The 25206-nt window shown below is 43.4% G+C and overlaps 1 protein-coding gene and 1 pseudogene across 1 annotated transcript; both read left to right on the top strand.

Moving 5' to 3' along the window:
* LOC142258750 (uncharacterized) overlaps nucleotides 1–25206 on the top strand; it is a 64770-nt pseudogene that overhangs the window by 35289 nt on the left and 4275 nt on the right.
* LOC142258747 (uncharacterized) lies at nucleotides 805–19380 on the top strand. Its single transcript, XM_075331357.1, has 6 exons — nucleotides 805–1759; nucleotides 16564–16587; nucleotides 17677–17815; nucleotides 17940–18119; nucleotides 18202–18325; nucleotides 18409–19380. Exons 3-6 carry the CDS (start codon nucleotides 17738–17740, stop codon nucleotides 18753–18755), a joined length of 729 nt encoding a protein of 242 aa, XP_075187472.1. The 5' UTR covers nucleotides 805–1759; nucleotides 16564–16587; nucleotides 17677–17737; the 3' UTR covers nucleotides 18756–19380.

Here is a 25206-nt window from a genome sequence, read left to right as displayed (position 1 = left end):
ATATATCTAGTGCGCGGCTCTGCAGGTGGAGGTAGGTGCAGGTTATTATATATCTAGTGTGCGGCTCTGCAGGTGGAGGTAGGTGCAGGTTATTATATATCTAGTGTGCGGCTCTGCAGGTGGAGGTAGGTGCAGGGTATTATATATCTAGTGCGCGGCTCTGCAGGAGGAGGTAGGTGCAGGGTATTATATATCTAGTGTGCGGCTCTGCAGGTGGAGGTAGGTGCAGGGTATTATATATCTAGTGTGCGGCTCTGCAGGTGGAGGTAGGTGCAGGGTATTATATATCTAGTGTGCGGCTCTGCAGGTGGAGGTAGGTGCAGGGTATTATATATCTAGTGCGCGGCTCTGCAGGAGGAGGTAGGTGCAGGGTATTATATATCTAGTGTGCGGCTCTGCAGGTGGAGGTAGGTGCAGGGTATTATATATCTAGTGTGCGGCTCTGCAGGTGGAGGTAGGTGCAGGGTATTATATATCTAGTGTGCGGCTCTGCAGGTGGAGGTAGGTGCAGGGTATTATATATCTAGTGTGCGGCTCTGCAGGTGGAGGTAGGTGCAGGGTATTATATATCTAGTGTGCGGCTCTGCAGGTGGAGGTAGGTGCAGGGTATTATATATCTAGTGTGCAGCTCTGCAGGTGGAGGTAGGTGCAGGGTATTATATATCTAGTGTGCGGCTCTGCAGGTGGAGGTAGGTGCAGGGTATTATATATCTAGTGTGCGGCTCTGCAGGAGGAGGTAGGTGCAGGGTATTATATATCTAGTGTGCGGCTCTGCAGGAGGAGGTAGGTGCAGGGTATTATATATCTAGTGTGCGGCTCTGCAGGTGGAGGTAGGTGCAGGGGCTCTATTATTTTGGGGTCAGAATTATCATTAACCCCTTCATTTCTCAACTGTTTTCAACTTTAACCAGTTTCCCGCTACTCCTGACCGGCTCATTTACATTCAGTTTAACCCCTTAAGGACGGAGCCAGTTTTGTACTTCATGACTCGGCCATTTTTTTGCAATTTTGACCAGTGTCACTCTGACAGGTTTCGAGAGGTAACGCCAAAAATGTGACCCCACGGTTTGTTCCCCACTTTCTTATGAGCGCAGTGATACCGCAAATGTGGACAGAAACCTCTGTTTGGACAAATGGGAGGAGCCGGAACAGAAGGAGCAATATTTTAATTTTGGAAAGCAAATTTGACTGATATAGATTGCGGGCCCCATGTAGCATTTGTAGGGCCCCTAAGCAGTGGCGTACCGCCAATAGAGGCAGACCACACCACTGCCATGGGGCCCCTGACGTGAAGGGGGCCTGGCCCCGGCTGCCCGCTGTGTCTGCGTTCTCATTTGCATACCTCCCAGCACCAGCGGGCTGCCCCGGGGAGGTCACCAAGCAGCTGATTGTAGCCGCTGGGGGCCCGCACTGTTCAAATAGCTGAAGGCTGCTGCATCATCGATATGCAGACACTGCACACCGCGCGGCCTCTGTGAGTGATGCCAGGAGGAGGACAGCCAATCAGGAGAGGGGGCGGAGCTTGTTCATGACAGCACGGGAGATTGCAAGATAAAAAACACAGAGCAGGAGACGCAAAGAGCATAATGAGCAGAGAAAACAGAGCAGAGCAACAAGGCAGAAGCAGTAGAATCAGCACAGCAAACAGAGAGGAGAAGAATCAGAAAGAAAAGCACAGGACAGGATCTGAACACAGCCAGACCCACAGGAAGAGCAGCAGAGAGGGGAGCCACTAATATCTCTCACAGCACAGGAGCAGGTGAGCATTATAATGTACAAATGCCTGTAACACTACAGAAACTGCCCTGCACCGTGACATCACTGTGTGTATTCTCCCTGCACCGTGACATCACTGTGTGTATTCTCCCTGCACCGTGACATCACTGTGTGTATTCTCCCTGCACCGTGACATCACTGTGTTCACTACCTTCGTACTGTGACAGCACTGCGTGTTACCCCTGTGCTGTGACATCACTGTGTGTATTCTCCCTGTACTGTGACAGCACTGCGTGTTGCCCCTGTGCTGTGACAGCACTGCGTGTTGCCCCTGTGCTGTGACAGCACTGCGTGTTGCCCCTGTGCTGTGACAGCACTGCGTGTTGCCCCTGTGCTGTGACAGCACTGCGTGTTGCCCCTGTGCTGTGACAGCACTGCGTGTTGCCCCTGTGCTGTGACAGCACTGCGTGTTGCCCCTGTGCTGTGACAGCACTGCGTGTTGCCCCTGTGCTGTGACAGCACTGCGTGTTGCCCCTGTGCTGTGACAGCACTGCGTGTTGCCCCTGTGCTGTGACAGCACTGCGTGTTGCCCCTGTGCTGTGACAGCACTGCGTGTTGCCCCTGTGCTGTGACATCACTGTAGCCTGTACTATGCAGAGTTTTACTATAACTCCTAAGGCTATAAAGAGGGTCATAATCGTTACCATGATAGGGGGGAGACAGATGTAAAAATTTATATTGTGTGTGGTGAGGGGCATAAAGGAGGACATCGCTACATTAGGCCAAGTTCACACACTGCAGATTTTTTGAGGGGATTTGTGGTGTGAGCCCACTGGTCTTGGTGCAGTGGGCTCTGCTTATTAACTGGATGGTAGCTGTATTTAAACTCTGTGGTGATAATATTTGGTCATGGAGTGGCGGCATTATTGTGCAATGTATAGTAGTATTATTGGTTTTGATATGGTGGGTGTTGTTTAGTAACACTATATAGAATGTGTTATCTGGTAATTGTATGACTATTTTTCTGATGCATTACTAAAAAGAAATGTAGATATTTATAGATTTGTATAATTTAATTATTTTTATGGCGGCAGTAAATGTATCAGTAATTACTGGGAGGCACTTGCTGGGACTATTTTTTTATTACTGTTTACTCTGGAGTTCTTTGGTTTGTTGGCTGCGGCGCATTCCACTGTTTGCAGGCGCTGCGGTGCTCAGCGAGTGTCAGCCACTGCGGTGGTCAGCGAGTGTCAAGCCCTGCAGTACTCAGCAAGCGTCGGTCACTGTTACTTTGGCTGCTTTGGTTTGAAAATCCAAGTGAATGTTAGGAAGCTTAAACGAGTCATAATCAGGGGGCAGAGGCGGCGGTCACTGTTGCAGCCTCTGCCCCCTCCCTGAAATGAATTGTCATTAGTGACGCCCATTTCAGGGCCTGAACTAGTCCCTGCTCTATTGAGTATATGCCGGCTGTCAGTTACAATGGATGCTCAGTAGAATCTTGCAACTGTGTAGAATTCTTCCCAGTGCACAATGGCAGTGCACTCCCTCGCCGGCTCTGATTACAAGTGACAAGCTGGCAGCAGACCGCACTGTCCGTGTACATGGTAAGTAAAGAACGAACAAGCAGAGACCAGCGCCATTCCCGCAAGTGACGTCCCTTCTGAACAGAGCCGGCGAAGGAGTGCACTTTCATTGTGCACTGAGAAGAATAGTGCACAGTGACAAAATTCTACTGAACATCTGTTTGAATTGACAGCTGGTGCATGCAAAGTAAAACACTGATTAGCCCAGCCCCTGAAATCTAGGTCACTGATGATGCTTTTTTCAGCAAGAGGGCAGAGGCTGCAGATTGACCAGAGTCTCTGCCCCTTAATGACGTTTGAGTATCCCAGGGTGCATTGGGGATTTTCAAAGTGTCATCAGAGAGGAAGTAGTAAAACAATAAAGCAGAGTAGTGAGGGAATTTTTCATTAACGTATATTAGAAAAAAGATTGGATTATAACAGATTTAGAAGTAAAGTAAAATTTAGTTTTGGACCACCTTTTTAATGAATCAGAACCAATAAGTATAGGTCACTTATCAGGGGCCACTGTTTGTGCTTGCCCCCCAGGCCAAAATTTGCCAGCCAGCCCCTTATTCCCAGCCAAGCTGAGTGTCCGACTGTCAGCATCTGCAGCTCAGTGCCGGTGCGTCGTGTACACTGCAGTGTCCTAGAAGCTGCTCCTGCTCTGTTGCTCCTCTCTCTGGCTCAACTTGCTTGTGCCCCTGGCTGACATACCACCAGAGAGAGGAGCTTTGGAGGCAGGCGGCAGCATTGGTGGTTGTACTGCTCACAGGCGGCTCAGCACGGCGTCTGCACCTGGCAGAGACTCCGATGGACACAACGCACACAGTCACAAAACTGGAGCACAGCACTGCCTAGACTGGTGCTCTTTACACGGATCCGCGCCCGGTAATAGTCTACTTACTGGACTGGTAGATGTAGAGCCTGGCTAGAATAAAGAATAATTCAGAATGTGTATATAAGCACCTAGTAACTTGTATGCCGGCCCCCAGTAACTTATATGTCCCTCCAGTAACTTGTATGTCCCCCCCCCCCAAGATGTGCGCTGTTTATTTTGATAATATTTTATTGTATTTTTTTTATTGGGTGGGGGGTCCCTATTCAGACTTTTGCTATGGGGCCCCATGATTTCTATGTACACCCCTGGTAGATGCTACAGATTACAATGTTTTTCTCTGAAGGACTTTCAGAAAAAATGTCCAGACAGCAGCTGAACGCCCCTTGCCCTGACGTGGGCCACAGTTGGGTGCTCTTCAGAACAGTTGACCTAGTTCTCACTCTGGGCAAACCACTACCCCTTGGTGCTTGTGTTGATGCTACATATCCAGCTTCCTCTGTATTGCTGTGCTGGCTATGCATGTCAACGGTCCAGGTCGGATCAGTGGACTCATCATCGACCACCTTGTCTTCCATCTCATCCTCCTTCCCAGTTGAGATTGTAGGCTGACCTGATGGCAACTGAACTGTGTCTTATCTTCACCAACATCCACCTCTGGAGACAGTAAATCAGGTCCCTCAAACTGGCTTTCTTCTGGCCGTAGGTCCTCAAATACTTGCGCATCAACTCACGCCACCTCCTCACATCCCTCTTCAATGCTGCACTGAGAGGCCAGAGCCAACCAAAGGATCCAAAACAGATCCTCAGAGTGGCCAAGCTTGGGGTCATATGTCTCCTGTGACTGATGATGGGGGGAGAAAGGAGGACCAGGTTGAGAATTAGATGGGCTAGCCTTCTGTGTATTCAGAGTAGACTGTGGTTGTGGAAAATTTGTTGCTGCTTGAGAAATCCTTGCTGCTTGAGAATCTATCTTGCCATCCAAGATAGAATCTGCTCTCGATCTTCTGGCTTACACACATGTTTACATTCCAGACCAGGAAACTTGAGGAGGAGGAGGGTACACAATGGACATATTGTAAACTTCTATGGAATATGTATAAGTAATTATATAAGTAACAGCAGTCCCTCCAAAATGTATATGTTACAGGACCACTTGAGGCCCCTCAGGCCAAAGATCTACATACTAACGGGTACGTTCTAGCTGGCCTTGTAATGTGCTGGGGAATAACTAACTAGAAATTATGGATGACAGTGGGACCTACAAAATGTATAAGTCAGAACTCTCCCAAATGTAAAAGTAAAAAAAAAACAAAAGAACACTAAGTGTGAACAAACGCTAAAACAGATATTTTTTTTTCCTCCGGTTTATTTAGCCTTATATACAAGTGATTATGCAGGAAAAACTGTTTCTTAACTTTTTTGCCTGTAAAGTGCAATTTAGGTTAGGTGTTGTGCATCTGTAAAAGTGGCATAAAACTGACATCCTTATTCCCAGAAACCATATGTGCGTCAGAAATGCATGCAGGCATATTCTCAAGGCTCTCCCCATCCAGTTTCATCACTTTCCCATCCATTTCATCCTTTTCCTCAGGCCCCCAGACCTCTTTGTTGAGTGCAACAGAAAATGACTCGCATTTCCCCTTGACTTGCATTGTACTCGTTATTCAGAAAGAATACAGCAGGACTTTTCTCAAAGAAAGCAGGCACCCCCAAAAGAAAGCAGGCACCCCCAAAAGAAAGCGGTGTCAGAGCCGGGCCCTCTTTTCCTCTCAGGTAGCTGTGGTGGATCGGCCGATTCTGAGTGTGACGCTTCAACAAACCAAGACAACACGTCTGTAATCTGTTAAAAATCGATCTAACACTGTTTATTATTGGTTACTCGGGCTTTTTATACCCTTCTTAGCTGGTTACATAATATGAGACAAGCTGGTTACATAATATGAGACATGTGATATAATTGCACAATTTTAGGTGGATACCAAATATCATATCTTTGTTATACTTCTGGGACATAAACAAAGAACAGCCAATATTATGTTCCAAGGAAATACTTGAACAGAAAAACACATAAGGGAGTATAGGGTCTCAAGGATAAGCGGATATATTTATAATAGAAATGAATAGCATTGGGCTGAAAGGATGCAAAGGTTTTAAAGGATGTGATAAGAAGTATTATGCCAAGTCTCATTTAACAATAAGACATTTTTGGGACAAGAAACAGAATTAGTCAGATTTTGGGACACAAACAGCATATTCTAAAAAAAAGTACATATTTGTAAGAGAATAACAATTCTAGGAAACCAAGTTATCACAATAGCAAATAGCAGATGTGAAATAGAACATCAATTACTCATACTCAGTTATATAAGCAGTTATATAACCAGACAAAATGGTACAAAATGGTGAACAGGACAAAATGGCTTCTCTGACAATTCCCCTCTTTTGATTATTTATGTTCTATCTTAGCTGTCCCTTCCTATAGGGTAGACCGCAGAGGCTTGTCCTACTTCACAATACACTAGGCTTTCCCTACGCGCATCATGGGGTCCTGCCATTCAAACGTGCTTTGTGGGATCGGCCTACGTTTCCCTATACCCATCCTATCTACTGATCCTAGAGGGGAATATATTCATGGCTATATATGTATATATGTATTACCAGTTTATTCACTATATAAATGTCATATATATATTTGTGTAATCCGTGTAGTGTGTTTATATATCACACACTGTATGTTGTTTACACAGTATTAAAGTTCTCTTTGTGTTGATTTTCTTGCATCTCGTGGTCAATCAATTCCACAGGACTTCCACAGTAGGTACAGTCTGTCAAGTCCACTAGGGTCTCCCTGTTGCATATCATGCATCTGCATCGTTTTGTGGTTAGAGCCATCATCACTTGGGTTTGGAGGGATTCAGTATCAATAACTTTTCCCTTTTTGAGTTCGTATTTTCCTGAAAAACAGTTACAATTAGCTCCTAGAATTTTCTTCACAAGCATTACAAACAATTTTACCAATACTGCAATTACTAATATTATAAATGCTCCTTGAATCACATAATGTATTATCCCAGTGATCCATCCACCCACCCCTTTGAATAAATTCAGTGGGTTCAACCAGGAGAGCCATAAGGGAAAAGGCAGTTCACTCAATGCATTGACCTGCTTAAATCCCTTTTTCAATCTCTCTGCTTGGTCTATATCATGTGTAACCTGCATTAGTCCTTCAGGGTTTATGAAGTGACAACATGAAGGTCCCACCACCTGACAGAAACCTCTACTGGAAGCAGTGAGATAATCAAGTACCATCGAGTGTTGATTGGTAATGATGATGAGCTGTTTTGTGTAGGCTGATTCTATATTTATTGCATCAAATAATAGATCAGTCACATTATCAAAAATATCTCCTAGTTCTTGAATCATTTGGGCATTTCTCATTGTTCCCAACATTACTCCCAAAGGACCTGTTAGTACCATTCCTGCCTGAGCATACCATGGAGTACTAAACAAATGCTTCTGTGTCTGTTTATCAGAACTTGTGTCAGTATCACTGTGTTGCAAGCATGTGTATTGCACTGCGGTTTGCACAAGTATCAGTGTCAAACGAAATATAGAAAGAGAAGCAGTACACAATACTTCCCTAATGCCATTTCCTTAGTCTTTGTGAACCCTCTTGCAGTGGGATGCATGGACTTCTACTGAGGTTGGTGTACTAAGTTGGACTTGGTGTGGATCCAAGCTTTCCCTCACATGTTTCCAGATTGTCACCCAGTCCCCCAGACTTCAGAGCATGTGTGCCAGATTGGAAGGATCTGGAATGAAACTGAAACCAACTGTTTATTACATGGTATTACATGTTTAATCAATTATTTATATAACAAAAATTGAACGTCTGATTACTGTATCCCACTGAATCTGAAGAATCTGTTTATTAGGAAAGACACAAAAATATACACTTAGTACTTTTATCTTTTATAAATATTTTTCTATATACAATTTCTATCATGTGCTTTTCTAGCAATAACGTATCATTTTCTGCACTGGATTGCCTCTGACCAAATCTGGAAAGAAATTTACAAGACACGCACAAACTTGCATAACACCTGCCCATAGTATATCGCTATAATCTATCTGCGGTCTCTGAAATGGGAAGAGCCAATGCAGGGTATATTTCTATGAGACTATACAGTTTTCATTCTTACATTATTTTGGGCATGTATCTTACAAGTCTGGGTAAATCTGGACTAAATTCTGGTGTCACCCATACCTTGTCTCTTAAGACACACACTGATATCTGTTTTTCACAGAGAATTCCTTATTAATCTATTGGTTACCTGGACCATCAATAAGAAGAGAGCTTATAGCAGAAAAATATTACCGCCCTGTATCCACAGACCTCAGTCAGCTGGGCTTCCTGCGTCTCTATCTCCACTCCTCGTTGAATTTTCTTGTACCTGTAGGGATTTAAGAACACAAGGAGTGGCAGATGTCACGGACGTGACAGGAGCCACCAAGGTGGTCTGTACAGGGAAAGATGGAAAACTCTCAACTCTAGGCCCGGTTATTGTTTCTTTAACTGCACCTGTGCAAGCATCTCTTTTGGCTCCATCACTGTTAGCTCAGGTCTAGACTTTATCTTCATTGTACCTGGCTTATTTAATAACAGGAGAGCAACAACAGGAGAACCTTCATCCGGGCTCATACGTATTCTACAGTTTTTCATTTCAGTTGACATTCAAAAAAAAACAACCTATCACTTATATTTTTAACCATCTTACCCAGTTCTGCTTTTCCCATTCAGAGAGGGCCTCATCATCACTGCCTTCTGTACCAATATAGGTAAGGAGGGAGTGGTTTAAATTTTAATTATCTCGTGCTGTGTAAACCGTAGCATTTCCAGTGCAGAAGCGACCAATCATCTGTAAAAATAAAACTAAAAACATGTCATTATATCATTCTTATAACATTATCTCCGAACAGTTAATTGGTCTTCCGTATTTTGACCATACTAAAAAAAACAACTATATTTTCATATTCTAGTTAACAGACATGTTTCATAGTGACTATTACAAGGGAAGCGCTACTATACTACTAGAGTATATAATAGATAACCTCCTTTCCCCCCCTGTTTGTATATTTATCCACCATTTAGTGGACAAATATACAGTGTTCTCCATCTGTTCAAAACAATTGTCTCTAAACTTCATTTATCATCTGTGTCGAATAACAAAGTAGCTGGATTGAATACTATGAGTAGAGCTACCTTACACCTTGCTAGTCAGTTCATTAATAAATATTTTGTCAGTACTTGAAGTAATAATTACTATACTGAGTGTGGTGCCTGTATTTCTAAGGTGAGTTACCAAATTAACATTAACATGCTTTCTTTGCACAGGCAACCACCACTCAAATATATGACCCACTAGATGGTGTTTTTCCCTAATTTATAACAAAACAAATAAAATGAGAGATCTCCCAGTGCCGGTGCAGAGAGAATTATGAATCCACAGAGAATGTCACTCCTCAGCATCTCAAACCCCTCTTTTGCTTTTAGAGTCTGCTGCTAGGGTTCTGTCCTTGTTACATGCTGCAAGTACATGAAATAGTTGGCTGCATTTTCTTTGACGCTGAAGGAATGACATCCCCAATTCACAACTAACCAATGCCAGGAAGGCTCCCAGCGTCATTCCATAATGGACTGTTTTGTCTGATTTATTGCTTTCCCTTTTGTCAGTGGGTAAATGTTGTGTTTCAATTCTGCATAACCTTATAATTCCCACCTTCAGATAATTTTCTACCTGTTTTGTGATGGCTTCCATTCTGCTCTCTGCTCAGGGGATATTGTCTAATACATACAGGTACCTTTTACAGCCTCTTATTGCTCATCAAGGTCAGTTTCTCTTCATCTAACTGAATTAAAGACATTATTACAACAAACATCAAATTATACACAATGACTGCATGCATAAAATTATCATTGCCACATGTGTCTGTCCTCTTTCTTTTTCTTCCTTCTCTTCTGAGGACAGTCCCTTTTCATGTACTCTATCTGTTCACATTCCAAACACAATCCTTTTTTCCTATATTCTTGTGAAATAAATTTTTCTTCTTGTTTTCTTTTTATCATCTGATCCTCTATAGCTCTTATCATGTGCAGTGATTGTTCAAGAGGTACATATGAATATTCTACACATGTTTTTACTATTTCTTTCCTAAGATCCCCCCCTTAACCCTTAAAGAGCATTATTTCTTTAAAGTCCTTTAAGTCATAACCATGATCTGTAAAAATGGAAACACATCGAGCATGATATTTGTCTACACTTTCATCTTGCCCTTGAAACATTTCTGAACACAATTTATCAATAAATTTCTCCTCTAATACCTTAAGTCTATACTCATCGTCATGGTCATTTATAAGGGGATAATGGTATTCATAAGTCCGGATCCATGCTGCTGCCTGAGCATGGTATCCGTGCTTCTCAATCCATTGGTCATTTTCTCGGGCAAACTGCCGCCATCGATGATAATCTAAACAACAATAGAACATTTCAAAGGGGGAATGCTAAAACCTGGAATTTTAGGAAAGCTGACTTCAACAAATTAAGGGAAGAGCTTAAATGTGTAGATTGGGACAAAGTCATAATAACTGGGGATACCGAACATAAATGGGGTAAGTTTAAGGATATACTGCTAGAGTCCTGTAAAAAACGTATACCCTCTGGTAATAAAATGTCCAGGAATAAAAAGAAACCACTATGGATAAATAAGACTGTACAAAGTATAATAAAACAAAAACAAAGGGCATTTAAAATCTTAAAGGCTGAGAATACAGAAATAGCATTTCAGAAGTATAAAGATATCAATAGGAAATGTAAAAAAGAAATCAAACAAGCAAAATTAGCTACTGAAACAAAAATCGCCAATGACATTAAAATAAATCCCAAAATCTTTTAGAAATACATTAATGCCAAAAAAAAAACAAAGGATAGTATCGGCCCCTTAAAATATAATAACAAGTTAGTTATAGAGGACAAACAAAAGACTGAGATATTAAATAGGTATTTCTCATCTGTATTCACCAAGGAATTGACTGTACCAGGGATCATTCAACAAGTGAAAAATCAAAGTTCACCACCCGATATAATTAATTTAACACAAGATGAAGTGCGCCTACGTCTGAGTAAATTAAACATTGACAAATCCCCAGGGCCAGATGGCATTCATCCACGAATATTGAGGGAATTGAGCTCCGTAATCGACAGACCGCTGTATCTCATCTTTTTAGACTCACTTGTAACAGGGTTGGTGCCTCAGGATTGGAGGATTGCTGATGTGGTACCGATATTTAAGAAAGGTAAGAGGGTAGATCCAGGCAACTACCGTCCAGTAAGCCTGACCTCAGTAGTATGCAAAGTTTTTGAGGGCATTTTAAGGGATGACATGCAAAAATATATTGCAGAAAATAATATGATAACTGACAAACAGCATGGATTCATGAAAGATAAGTCGTGTCTAACCAACCTGTTGGGGTTCTATGAGGGGGTAAGTTCAAACCTGGATATTGGTAATGCAGCTGATGTGATTTATTTGGACTTTGCAAAGGCATTTGATATTGTACCACATAATAGCCTTATACTAAAGCTCCAGAAGCAAGGACTAGGGGACACAATATGCAACTGGGTAAGGAATTGGCTAAAAGATAGGAAACAAAGAGTAGTCATAAATGGTACATTCTCTAAATGGGCTATAGTCAGCAGTGGGGTGCCGCAGGGATCAGTGCTAGGACCAATTCTTTTTAATCTCTTTATTAATGACCTTGTGGATGGGATTGATAGTACAGTGTCAGTCTTTGCCGATGACACCAAACTATGTAGGATATTAAAAACTGACCTGGATAGTACAATATTACAAAAAGGTCTGGATAAGATGTCAGAATGGACAGATACTTGGCAAATGAGATTTAATGTTGATAAATGTAAAGTAATGCACCTAGGACGGAGTAATCCTATAGCTGCGTATACATTAAATGGAAGTAAACTCGGGACTACAGAACAGGAGAAGGACTTGGGTATTCTCATTACAAATAAGCTGAGCAGCAGCACTCAATGTCAAGCAGCAGCTGCTAAAGCAAACAAGATTTTAGGGTGTATAAAAAGAGAGATTAGATCCCGTGATCCCAACGTATTGTTACCCCTCTATAAATCACTTGTAAGGCCACATCTGGAATACGGGATCCAGTTTTGGGCTTCACATTTTAAAAAGGACATTCAGAAGTTAGAGTCAGTTCAAAGGCGGGCAACTAGACTATTACAAGGAATGGAAGGCCTCCCATATGATGACAGGTTGAAAAAGTTAGATATGTTTAGCTTAGAAAAAAGACATCTCAGAGGAGATCTCATTTATATGTATAAATACATGTGTGGTCAATATAAAGGACTGGCACATGACTTATTTCTTCCAAAGACAGTACTAAGGACCAGGGGGCATTCACTGCGAGTGGAAGAAAAGCGATTCTGACAGCTAAATAGGAAAGGGTTCTTTACAGTTAGAGCAGTCAGACTGTGGAATGCCCTACCGCAAGAGGTAGTAATGGCAGATACTATAACAGCTTTTAAAAAAGGGCTGGATGATTTCCTCAGTACACAAAACATTGTTGGTTATAAATGACTTAGTGACTAAATGTAGAACTGGTGGAGGAAGGTTGAACTAGATGGACCTAGGTCTTTTTTCAACCTAAGTAACTATGTAACTATGTAACTATGTAACCTGTTTTAGGCATACCAGCCTTTTTCAGTATCTTTGCACTATTCTTTACTGCCTTCTCCCCATTCTCCATTCTCACTAAATCAATCATCTTGAATCTTGGATCAATTTTGTTTGACTTAGTAGAATGTCTGGTAAGACTGGTTCCCATAGTGTTTTAGTTCAAGGGTAGCGATCTCCGTGTTACCGTATCACACTATCTGCTGAACTGCTCAAAAGTCGCGATCCTTGTCTTGCAGTTCTAAGCGATTGACTATCCGGCTAGCTACTAATTCCCTTCCGTTCGAATTTAGTATTTACCTGCTAGCAGCCAATACTGAACCTCCCGCCTCCAAGGCAATCAAACCAGCTTTTTCTTTCTGCTCTTTTTGAATCCTAATACACCATTGTCTAAGCAAGTAAAGACACACAAACAAATATAACACAATTCCAATTACAATAGCTATATATTCCTCATGCATCAGAATCCTCCGATGCTGACACTTCTATTCCTTGTCACCCATGGTACAGGATGTGCGTCTCATTGTCTTCAATATTGATTCTGATCCCATCCCCTGTTCTTGTGCTGGGGACCTGGTTTCCCAGTCTTGGTGAAAATGACTGGATAAAGTCCTGTTTGTTTGCGTGGTCTTGGTCTGCCACAGGCAGCACAATATTCGCGCCAATCATGATTTTGTTCTCCACGCACACAAATCCATCCCTCTGACCCTGTTACTAGGGCTGACTCCCAGAGAGTGTAATCCAGTGGATCACCTCTCATTCCTAGTCCCTTCAACAACTTTCCTAAATCCTTTCCTCACCAATGTTACTGAGCAAAGACAATGTTCACAAGTCATATGCGTTTTGGACTGTACCTCTAATCATCAGAGATGCAAAACAACTGTTATCAATATATACTATAGAGGAATTAAAAGCTTTTCAACGCCTGTGGATAAATCAACCATGCATCATCACCATTTCCTTCTGCAAGACCAAGCTGAGCATATATTTGAGACAAAAACAATCCTAAACTTTCTTCTGTTTCTGCCCATCCAGAAAAAAATTACATACTTCTAACTCAGTTAATACACGGCATTCCAATTCCATGAGCTCTGTACAGCGAGGGTGGGTCATAAGGTCACAACGCTGCAGTCTCTTCTCTCCCCCCTCACTTTCCCTGTAAGGGTACCTTCACACTTAGCGATGCAGCAGCGATCCGACCAGCGATCTGACCTGGTCAGGATCGCTGCTGCATCGCTACATGGTCGCTGGTGAGCTGTCAAACAGGCAGATCTCACCAGCGACCAGTGAACAGCCCCCAGCCAGCAGCGACGTGCAAGCGACGCTGCGCTTGCACGGAGCCGCCGTCTGGAAGCTGCGGAGACTGGTAACTAAGGTAAACATCGGGTATGGTTACCCGATGTTTACATTAGTTACCAGCGCACACCGCTTAGCTGTGTGTGCAGGGAGCCGCGCACACTGAGCGCTGGCTCCTTGCTCTCCTAGCTACAGTACACATCGGGTTAATTAACCCGATGTGTAATGCAGCTACATGTGCAGAGAGCAGGGAGCCGCGCACACTGCTTAGCGCTGGCTCCTTGCTCTCCTAGCTGCTGTACACATCGGGTTAATTAACCCGATGTGTACAGCAGCTACATGTGCAGAGAGCCGGAGCCGGCAGCACAGGCAGCGTGAGAGCTGCGGAGGCTGGTAACTAAGGTAAATATCGGGTAACCACCTTGGTTACCCGATGTTTATCTTGGTTACAAGCTTACCTCAGCTGTCAGACACCGGCTCCTGCTCCCTGCTCGCTTCATTTGTCGCTCTCTCGCTGTCACACACAGCGATCTGTGTGTCACAGTGGGAGAGCGCCTTTGAAGAAAACGAACCAGGGCTGTGTGTAACGAGCAGCGATCTCGCAGCAGGGGCCAGATCACTGCTCAGTGTCACACACAGCGAGATCGCTAATGAGGTCACTGCTGCGTCACAAAAAGCGTGACTCAGCAGCGATCTCGGCAGCGAGCTCGCTGTGTGTGAAGCACCCCTAAGTCTCTGACAATACAGGGGAAAGTGATAGAATATTACCACCTAAAAAAAAAAAACCCTCTCAATTATCAGATGGAAAAAGGTCATAAGAAGTAGCCAAGTATTATATTAGTTAATAGGTTAGTATTGTTAAAGTAGAAAGACAGAAGAAGAAAAAAACTTTTAGCAGCTTTACTTACAAGAACTACAATTTTGTTTAGGCATATAGGACAAGACAAACAAACAATAAACATAAAACAACATAAAGGATACCTGAGGATTTGCGAGTTTCCTGTTTATATCACCCTGAGACTGACTCGCGCCATCTATCCCCTCTTGAAGAGAAAATACTTTGAGATCAAAAAGCTCAACTTACCCAGGTTTGATGTTAGTATTCTCTGTTCAAGCGAGGAAGATTGCTGTGTTCAGTCTTGGACGGATTGAAAGGGGAAAGTCTTGGTCCCAGTTTTGGGGTGGCTCGCTAGGTGCCTCCAAATTGTCAGAGCCGGGCCCTCTTTCCTCTCAGGTAGCTGTGGTGGATCGGCCGATTCTGAGTGTGACGCTTCAACAAACCAAGACAACACGTCTGTAATCTGTTAAAAATCGATCTAACACTGTTTATTATTGGTTACCCGGGCTTTTTATACCCTTCTTAGCTGGTTACATAATATGAGACAAGCTGGTTACATAATATGAGATGTGATATAATTGCACAATTTTAGGTGGATACCAAATATCATATCTTTGTTATACTTCTGGGACATAAACAAAGAACAGCCAATATTATGTTCCAAGGAAATACTTGAACAGAAAAACACATAAGGGAGTATAGGGTCTCAAGGATAAGCGGATATATTTATAATAGAAATGAATAGCATTGGGCTGAAAGGATGCAAAGGTTTTAAAGGATGTGATAAGAAGTATTATGCCAAGTCTCATTTAACAAGACATATTTTTGGGACAAGAAACAGAATTAGTCAGATTTTGGGACACAAACAGCATATTCTAAGAAAAGTACATATTTGTAACAGAATAACAATTCTAGGAAACCAAGTTATCACAATAGCAAATAGCAGATGTGAAATAGAACATCAATTACTCATACTCAGTTATATAAGCAGTTATATAACCAGACAAAATGGTACAAAATGGGGAACAGGACAAAATGGCTTCTTTGACAGCGGCGACCCTCAAAAGAAAGCAAATACAGCCCCCCCCGAAAAAAATAATTGCACTCACCAGACCCCAAGAAAATTACAGTTGGCAAGTACTAATAGTGGATGGGCTCTCACACAGAGCTCTGTGTCGCTGTCAGGTCTCTCGCCGTTCCCGCTGCATTGCACCGCAGAGCTGTGTATACAGTGACCGAGAAGACAGAGGCGGTAATAAAATGTATGTGTCTTATGTAGAGATGGACGGATTTCTGCTCCTGATGCTACATGATTTTGTGTAACTGCGCGGCTTTTATTCTTTTTTCCGCCCTCATTGCCGTATGAAGGATTGGTTTGTTTGTTTTGTTTTTTTAAATGACTCACTGTTTTTAATTTTACCATAAAATGTATTGGAAATTAAGGAAAAATTCAAAGTGCGGTGAAATGTTGAAAAAAAAAAAATGTAATTCCATCCAATTTTTTGTTTTTGTTTTCTGTTTTTACTCCATTCACGATGTGCTGAAAGTGACTGGTCAGCGTGATTCTCCAGGTCAGTGTGATTACGGCAATATTAGACATCCACATTTCTTATTATCTAAGTGGTGACTAGAGATGAGCGGACCCGTGTGTCTTGCTAAATTCTACTAAAAATGGGGCTGAAAGCCCGTATTTATGAAGCGCTCACTGATATCCTAATCAGGCACAAATACTAAGATTCTTTATGGCAAGATATTATTTATTTTAATAGCACATGAATAATCAATGGTACATAGGCATTAGAACTACTTTATAGTCATTGAATCTTATACAATAACAGAAATATGCATCAACATTACCGTTATGTTGTGGCAATCCTTTCTCATCGGAGGGACTCGATTAGTGAGAAGGAAAAACAACCCGGCCTTTTCATCACAGGAACAGTGACTTGAGCGTCCTGGAAAGGTTCCCCAAATGTCACTAAGCAAGTCCTATCTTTTTATAGCAAAACTTTGTACGTCATGTGCACTGAGTGGTGAATTGGTGACCAGCATGTGACAGCTGAGTCATGTTCATGGAACTTGACCACAAGCTGCTATGGGCACCAGCAGCTTCCTGATTGGTTCTGAACTTGGACTTGACCTGAACTTTATTTGAAGTCACTGATTGGCAGTTCGGGTCTCCGCCCACATGCAGCCATAAACAGATCACTTCCGGGGGAGGGCGGCTTTTTTCAGTTTTATTTCTTGGTGCACAATACATCTGATCACACGAGAGTGGTTTGCAGACGTAAAGCCCCCGAACTCCAAACCTGAACTTTGCTATCTTGGAAAAGTCTGAGTTTTTACCAAACACCGAACTCCAGGTTCACTCACCTCTAGTAGTGAATAAAAATCAGACTTTTGTAAAAAAAAACAAAAAACAAAACATTAAAAAATCAGTTTGTGTCTCCATTTTCTGACATCTTTGTTGAGTGAGGACTTGTTTTTTGCTTGATGAGCTGACTTTTTCATTGATGCCCTTTTAGGTGCAATACTTTTATGGGTCGGTTTTGCTACTTCATTTCATGTTGAATTTTTTTTTTTTTCCTACCCAAATGATATCTTCCCTCCATTATTATCTCTATCAATTTTACATATCGGCTCATCTCCTTCCCATTCAGGTCCTTATAATATTGGATCCTTTCAGTGGTTTTATTCTGTTTAAAGAATTTCCTGTCCAGGATGGATTTGGCCAGGGACAAGATGGCGGAGAGGATGTTACACCTCACCCTAGAGATCCTCTTCCGGCTTACTGGAGAGGTGAGAGATTCTGATGTCGTCAAATTACATCATTCTTATCTATGGGAATAACGGACAGAACTGAGAGGTGAGGACTCTGGAAATGTCTGGAGTGAGATTTATTACTGTGTCTCTCCATAACCAGGATTACACAGTAGTGAAGAAGACCTCTAGTGAGCGCTGTCAGGCCCCTGTGTCTGAGGGATGGGGAAGACCCCTGAGCCCAATCACTGGGCCACCAGCTCACTCCCTGATACAGAAGGACATCAATGACCAGAAGATCCTAGAACTCGCCTACAAGATGATTGAGCTGCTGACTGGAGAGGTGACACTGCTGGGAATTCTGGGATGTTATAAAGTAACGCTATGAAGGGATCGGGGGATGATGGTATCATTGTATGTGTCAGGTTCCTATAAGGTGTCAGGACGTCACCGTCTATTTCTCCATGGAGGAGTGGGAGTATTTAGAAGGACACAAAGATGTGTACAAGGACAATATGATGGAGGTTCCCCGGCCCCTCACATCACCAGGTAATAGACAGGACTAAATACACACGGCCTCTAATTATATGTATGTAAGGAATTAATTCAATCCCTGTATATGTCTCCTCCAGTTCTATCCAGTAAGAGGACAACACCAGAGAGATGTCTCCCTCCTCTTCTCCCACAGGACTGTAAACAAAAAGATCCCGATGTTCCTCAGGATGTGTTTCCTCCAGCTCTATTCTGTAAGAGGACAACACCAGAGAGATGTCCCTATCCTCTTTTCCCACAGGACTGTAAACAAGAAGATCCCGATGTTCCTCAGGACGTGTTTCCTCCAGCTCTATTCTGTAAGAGGACAACACCAGAGAGATGTCCCTATCCTCTTTTCCCACAGGACTGTAAACAAGAAGATCCCGATGTTCCTCAGGATGTGTTTCCTCCAGCTCTATCCTGTAAGAGATATCTGCTCATGTAAATTCTGCACTAATTTTGTGTTAACATTTTTAGGCTTTCTGCTCTGGGTTTTTTTTCAGCAGTATTGTCTTTGCTTCTACTTCTTCTGCTATTTGTTTCTAGTGCCTTCTCTATGTTGTTATGAAGGCAACTCAAACACCTGCAGAGGGTTCATGAATACCCTGGTTCCCCGAAAAGACGACCTACACCGTTAAAAAAAAATAAGACCTAGCATGATTTTACGGGATTTTTGGAGAATGCTTGAAATATAAGCCCTACTCCAAAAATAAGCCCTAGTTACAGTCAGGGCCAGTGTTGGAAGGAATCAAACTGCGCAATTTCTCAGGAACCCCAGTCTTTTAGGGACCCCATCAGTTGTATTCTAAGGTTGATTGTTTAAGGACCTTTGATGACTTCAAAGTCATGTGACATGATGTAACCAAAGGTCTCTTAATTACAGAAGTCTAAATAAATTGAACAGAAGACAGGCTGGTATGCAGGACTAGCATTAGGGTAAAGGGAGTGCAAACTGAGCAATTTTATATCCCCATCCTCCTAGCGGCCCCACTGTTTATATGCCTATTAAAGGAATGCTTAAGGTCCTTTTTGACAATGTTTTTGAACACATGCTGTAGAGGAGAAAGTATCGCTGAACTATTTCATTAATGCTAGTTTAAGTTTACCAATACTGGTCTGGTGAGGTGTTGTAATCCAGACTTACAGTGGTTGAAATGTGTCCCATCTGTCTTAATCTGTGTATGCATCATATTCCTGTCCCTTCCTTTCCTGGGGGGATAACAGATTAGATCTGGTCAGGAGAATAGTAAGGCATGGGACTCCGGCATCTCCAACTTCAGGGGTAATCCAGTGTGAGGGACAGTATAGGAGCCCCCTGTCCCTCATTATCCTGCAGTCACATTGTGACAATCAATCAGATTATTTACTGTAGCACATTCCAGAGAACTGGTGCTAGGAATGGTAGATCCGAATTATCAAAGATGTAAATCTTAAGGCTGCTTTACACGCAGCAACATTGCTAGCGATGTCGCTAGCTATGTCACTGGCGATCACACCCGCCCCCGTCATTTGTGCGTCACGGCAAATTGCTGCCTGTGACGCACAATATCGCTATGACACGTCAAACGGACTTCCATTCCTAATGACGTAGCTAAGGCCGGCGAACGACCTCTTTTTAAAGGGGGAGGTTCGTGCGACGTCACACAGCGGCCCACCAATAGAAGTGGAGGGGCGAAGAGCAGCCACATTAACGTCACGCCCACCTCGTTGCCGGAGGACACAGGAACGCTGTTGTTCGTCATTCCCGGGGTGTCACACGTAGCGATGTGTGCTGCCGCAGGAACGACAAACAACCTGCGTCCAGAACGAGCAACGATATTTTGAAAGTGGACGACGTGTCCACGATCAACGATTAGGTGAGTATTTCTGATTGTTAGCACTCGCTCGTAGGTGTCACACGAAACGACTTCGCTAACCATGCCGGATGTGCGTCACGAATTCCGTGACCCCGATGACCTATCGTTAGATACGTCGTTGCGTGTAAAGCGGCCTTTAAGCCTGCTTTACACCTTACAATTAGGTGTGCGATCTCGTATGCGATGTGACACGCCCAGGTCGCATATGCGATTGAATGAGATTGCACGTAGGTCGTTCATTTGCTGTCACACGTGCGTTAGTAGTCTGTTAAATTGATCAATTTTGTGTGCGATCCTTTAGATCATGTGTTCCGTGACGTTTGCATTGGGCACCCCTTTTTTTTTTTTTTTTTTTTTTTATTTATTGACTTGCCAAGCGTGTGTAATGTGTAGGGATGCGTTTTTACTATGTCATCTGCCATTCAGCTCTGCTACATGGCCGCTGACAGCAGCCACAGACAGCCATGTAGCAGAGCTGAATGGCAGATGACAGCAGACACAGACAGAGCCGCACTGTCAGAATGAACTCGGGTGAACCTCACCCGACTTCATTGTCATGCTGCGGCTCTGTCTGTGCCGCGTCCTGATTAGCGGTCACCTGTGAAGGACTCACCGGTGACCGCTAAACTCCTGAGTAAGTGAATTGAGCAGCCCTCTCTCATATACTCACCGATCCCCGGCTCTGCACGGCATTCACACTAGTCCGGCGGCTTTTACTGTTTTGAAAAAGCCGGCCGCCCATTAAACAATCTCGTATTCCCTGCTTTCCCCGCCCACCGGCGCCTATGATTGGTTACAGTGAGACACGCCCCCACGCTGAGTGACAGGTGTCATACTGCACCCAATCACAGCAGCCGGTGGGCGTGTCTATACTGTGCAGTGAAATAAATAATTAAATAATTAAAAAAAACGGCGTGCGGTCCCCCCCAATTTTAATACCAGCCAGATAAAGCCATACGGATGAAGGCTGGTATTCTCAGGATGGGGAGCTCCACGTTATGGGGAGCCCCCCAGCCTAACAATATCAGCCAACAGCCGCCCAGAATTGCCGCATACATTAGATGCGACAGTTCTGGGACTGTACCCGGCTCTTCCCGATTTGCCCTGGTGCGTTGGCAAATCGGGGTAATAAGGAGTTATTGGCAGCCCATAGCTGCCAATAAGTCCTAGATTAATCATGTCAGGCGTCTATGAGACACCTTCCATGATTAATCTGTAAATTACAGTAAATAAACACACACACGCCCGAAAAAATCCTTTATTATAAATAAAAAACACAAACATATACCCTGGTTCACCACTTTAATCAGCCCCAAAAAGCCCTCCTTGTCCGGCGTAATCCAGGATGATGCAGCGTCGCTTCCAGCGCTGCTGCATGGAGGTGACCGGAGCTGCAGCAGACACAGCCGCTCCGGTCACCTCCACACAGCAAATGAAGACAGCCGCGCGATCAGCTGAGCTGTCACTGAGGTTACTCGCGGCCACCGCTGCATCCACCGCTGGATCCAGTGACAGCGGGTAACCTCACTGACAGCTCAGCTGATCGCGCGGCTGTCTTCATTTGCTGTGTGGAGGTGACCGGAGCGGCTGTGTCTGCTGCAGCTCCGGTCACCTCCATGCAGCAGCGCTGGAAGCGACGCTGCATCATCCTGGATTACGCCGGACAAGGAGGGCTTTTTGGGGCTGATTAAAGTGGTGAACCAGGGTATATGTTTGTGTTTTTTATTTATAATAAAGGATTTTTTCAGGCGTGTGTGTTTATTTACTGTAATTTACAGATTAATCATGGAAGGTGTCTCATAGACGCCTGACATGACTAATCTAGGACTTATTGGCAGCTATGGGCTGCCAATAACTCCTTATTACCCCGATTTGCCAATGCACCAGGGCAAATCGGGAAGAGCCGGGTACAGTCCCAGAACTGTCGCATCTAATGTATGCGGCAATTCTGGGCGGCTGTTGGCGGATATTGTTAGGCTGGGGGGCTCCCCATAACGTGGAGCTCCCCATCCAGAGAATACCAGCCTTCAGCCGTATGGCTTTATCTGGCTGGTATTAAAATTGGGGGGACCGCACGCCGTTTTTTTTAATTATTTAATTATTTATTTCACTGCACAGTATAGACACGCCCACCGGCTGCTGTGATTGGGTGCAGTGTGACACCTGTCACTCAGCGTGGGGGCGTGTCTCACTGTAACCAATCATAGGCGCCGGTGGGCGGGGAAAGCAGGGAATACGAGATTGTTTAATGGGCGGCCGGCTTTTTCAAAACAGTAAAAGCCGCCGGACCAGTGTGAATGCCGTGCAGCGCCGGGGATCGGTGAGTATATGAGAGAGGGGGTAAGAGGGATAGACTGACATGAACAGAGAGAGAGGGACAGAGATAGTGACGGACTGACAGAGATTAGTGAATGACAGACATTGTGAGGCGCTTCAGAACGCAGCTTTTCAGCTGCGCTCTGAAGCAGACCTTTTTTAAGCTGCGGTGCAGAACGCACACCTGCGCACATAGCCTCAGACATCAAAATCGTATGAGGGATGTCACACGTTTCAATTGACTAGGTTCAGACAACAAAACGTCCAATGTATGAGGAATAAACGACGTGTATGCGATCACCGTATTTGCGTTCAATCTTGATTGCACGTAGGTTTCACACGCAAATACGTCACGAACGATGCAGGATGTGCGTCACTTACAACTTGACCCCGACGACGGATTGAAAGATCTATTGAAGCGTGTAAACCAGGCTTTAGATGTCGAAATTGGACAACAGATTCAAAATACATTTTTTCCTATTTTAATTATGTTATGGTTTAAAAAATGTACTTTCAACATAATATCATTAAAAAATAATAACATTGTGTTTAATTTTAGCAGATGACTGTATTGGCAGTTCAGATGGAAATCTAATATCTTCTGAATTTATACCAGATGATGAAAGTATCACATATGAAGAGCATGCTGTTGTTCCAGATGTCCTTCCTCGGAAAGCTCTATCATCTGATCTTTGCAAACAAGTCCAAAATTCCGATTTATCACAGAATTGTAAGGAAAATAAAAGTTACAGAATGGATGTGGAACATGAAACTGCTCCTACAAGAGAGAAACCATTTTCATGCCCAGAATGTGGAAAATGTTTTACCAGGAAATCACATTTTAATGTCCATCAAATAACTCACACAGGGAAGAAGCCATTCTCATGCCCAGAATGTGGAAAATGTTTTACTAGGAAATCAAGTCTTGTTGACCATGGAAAACTTCACACAGGGGAGAAGCCATTTTCATGCCCCCAATGTGAAAAATGTTTTACTTGGAAAAAAGAATTTGTTGTGCATCAAAGATCTCACACAGGGGAGAAGCCATTTTCATGTTTAGAATGTGGGAAATGTTTTATTTGGAAATCAGCCCTTATTAGACATCAGAAAATTCACGCAGGGGAGAAGCCATTTTCATGTTTAGACTGTGTGAAATGTTTTATTCAGAAGTCAGATCTTGTTGATCATCAAAGAATTCACACAGGGGAGAAACCATTCTCATGCCCAGAATGTGGAAAATGTTTTACTAGGAAATCAAGTCTTGTTGACCATGGAAAACGTCACACAGGGGAGAAGCCATTTTCATGTTTAGACTGTGTGAAATGTTTTATTCAGAAGTGAGATCTTGTTGAGCATCAAAGAATTCACACAGGGAAGAAGCCATTTTCATGTTCAGAGTGTGGGCAATGTTTTATTCAGAAATCACTTCTTGTTTGGCATCAAAAATCTCATACAGGGGAGAATCCATTTTCATGCCTGGAATGTGGTAAATGTTTCACTAGGAAATCATCTCTTGTTGACCATGGAAGACTCCACACACGAGATAAACCATTTTTATGTTCTGAATGTGGAAAATGTAATTCTCAGAAATCAGATCTCGTTAAACATCTGAAGAAGCCGCACAGGGAAGGAACCTCTTTCATGTGAATATTTGAAATGTTTAACTGGTAAATCAATTCTTGCCGACTAAGAGAAAACCCACACAGTAGAGGAGCCATTCTTGTATTCGGAATTTGGCAAATGTTTTTATCATTAATCAGGTCCTGTTGTCAGATGAGTCACATGGGAGAAGGCAACATGTTGTACCGTGAGTCAAAGGGTTTTATCCAAAAATCAATTGCTCAGGTAAGAATTGGTCAGGGAAAGCACCATTTTCTCTTTTTAAACTTACTGTATTATTATGACCATAAAACACACCTAGGTTTTAGAGGAGGAAAATAGGAAAAGTAAAGAAAAATGTAGTCATGACACACTATTATGGGGGTAATCTGCTGCTGACATTGTTATAGGGGGTAAATTCCCCAATTCTGTACTAATGACCCCCATCCTGGGTCCCTTGCAGTTATGTGTCTCTCATCCTGGTGTATATGGCCTTCATCCTGGTATATAGGATCCCCATCTTGATATTTACAGGTGAAAATGGGCCCCCTTACCTCTTGGGCTGCAGGTTCCACCAATGATATGTCTGGTTCTGCTGTCATCCTGGTATATATGTCCCTCATCACACTGCAGACATAAAAAAAAAATGATTATACTCACCATCTCTCTGCTCCCCCAGTGTGCGGTGTTGTCTCTGATGCCGGCAAGTGAATTCATTGTGTAAGCGGCGCATCGCATGACGTCACTGCCATGCACCTGCAGTTACATGCGGATATCAGCTGCCAGAATATTCACTGCTCCCAACACCCGGGATTATGGGCTTGGGGAGCAGTGAATATTCATTCTCTAATAGCAGATACTCGTGATCACCCAGCTGCAGCATTAAGTTGGCAGCTGGGTGATCATGTGCCTGTTATTAAGGAGAATGAATAGTCACTGCTCCCCACGCCCATAATTCTGCCCACCCCTTGATGCCAGCTTCAGTGTCTAGAGGTAGACAGGATTATGGGAGTGAGCAGCAGTGAATATTCACTTTCGCTATTAGAGGGCGCATTGTTGGCTCTGGTGCTGGTTCCTGCCTCCTGTGACCCACTCTTCCACCACTACCCCTTCAGCCTCATTCGG

Source organism: Anomaloglossus baeobatrachus (genome assembly GCF_048569485.1).
Source record: "Anomaloglossus baeobatrachus isolate aAnoBae1 chromosome 5 unlocalized genomic scaffold, aAnoBae1.hap1 SUPER_5_unloc_1, whole genome shotgun sequence".
Classification (NCBI taxonomy): domain Eukaryota; kingdom Metazoa; phylum Chordata; class Amphibia; order Anura; family Aromobatidae; genus Anomaloglossus; species Anomaloglossus baeobatrachus.
The sequence above is the reverse complement of the archived record's forward strand: the minus strand, read 5'-3'. Positions and strand labels throughout refer to the sequence as shown.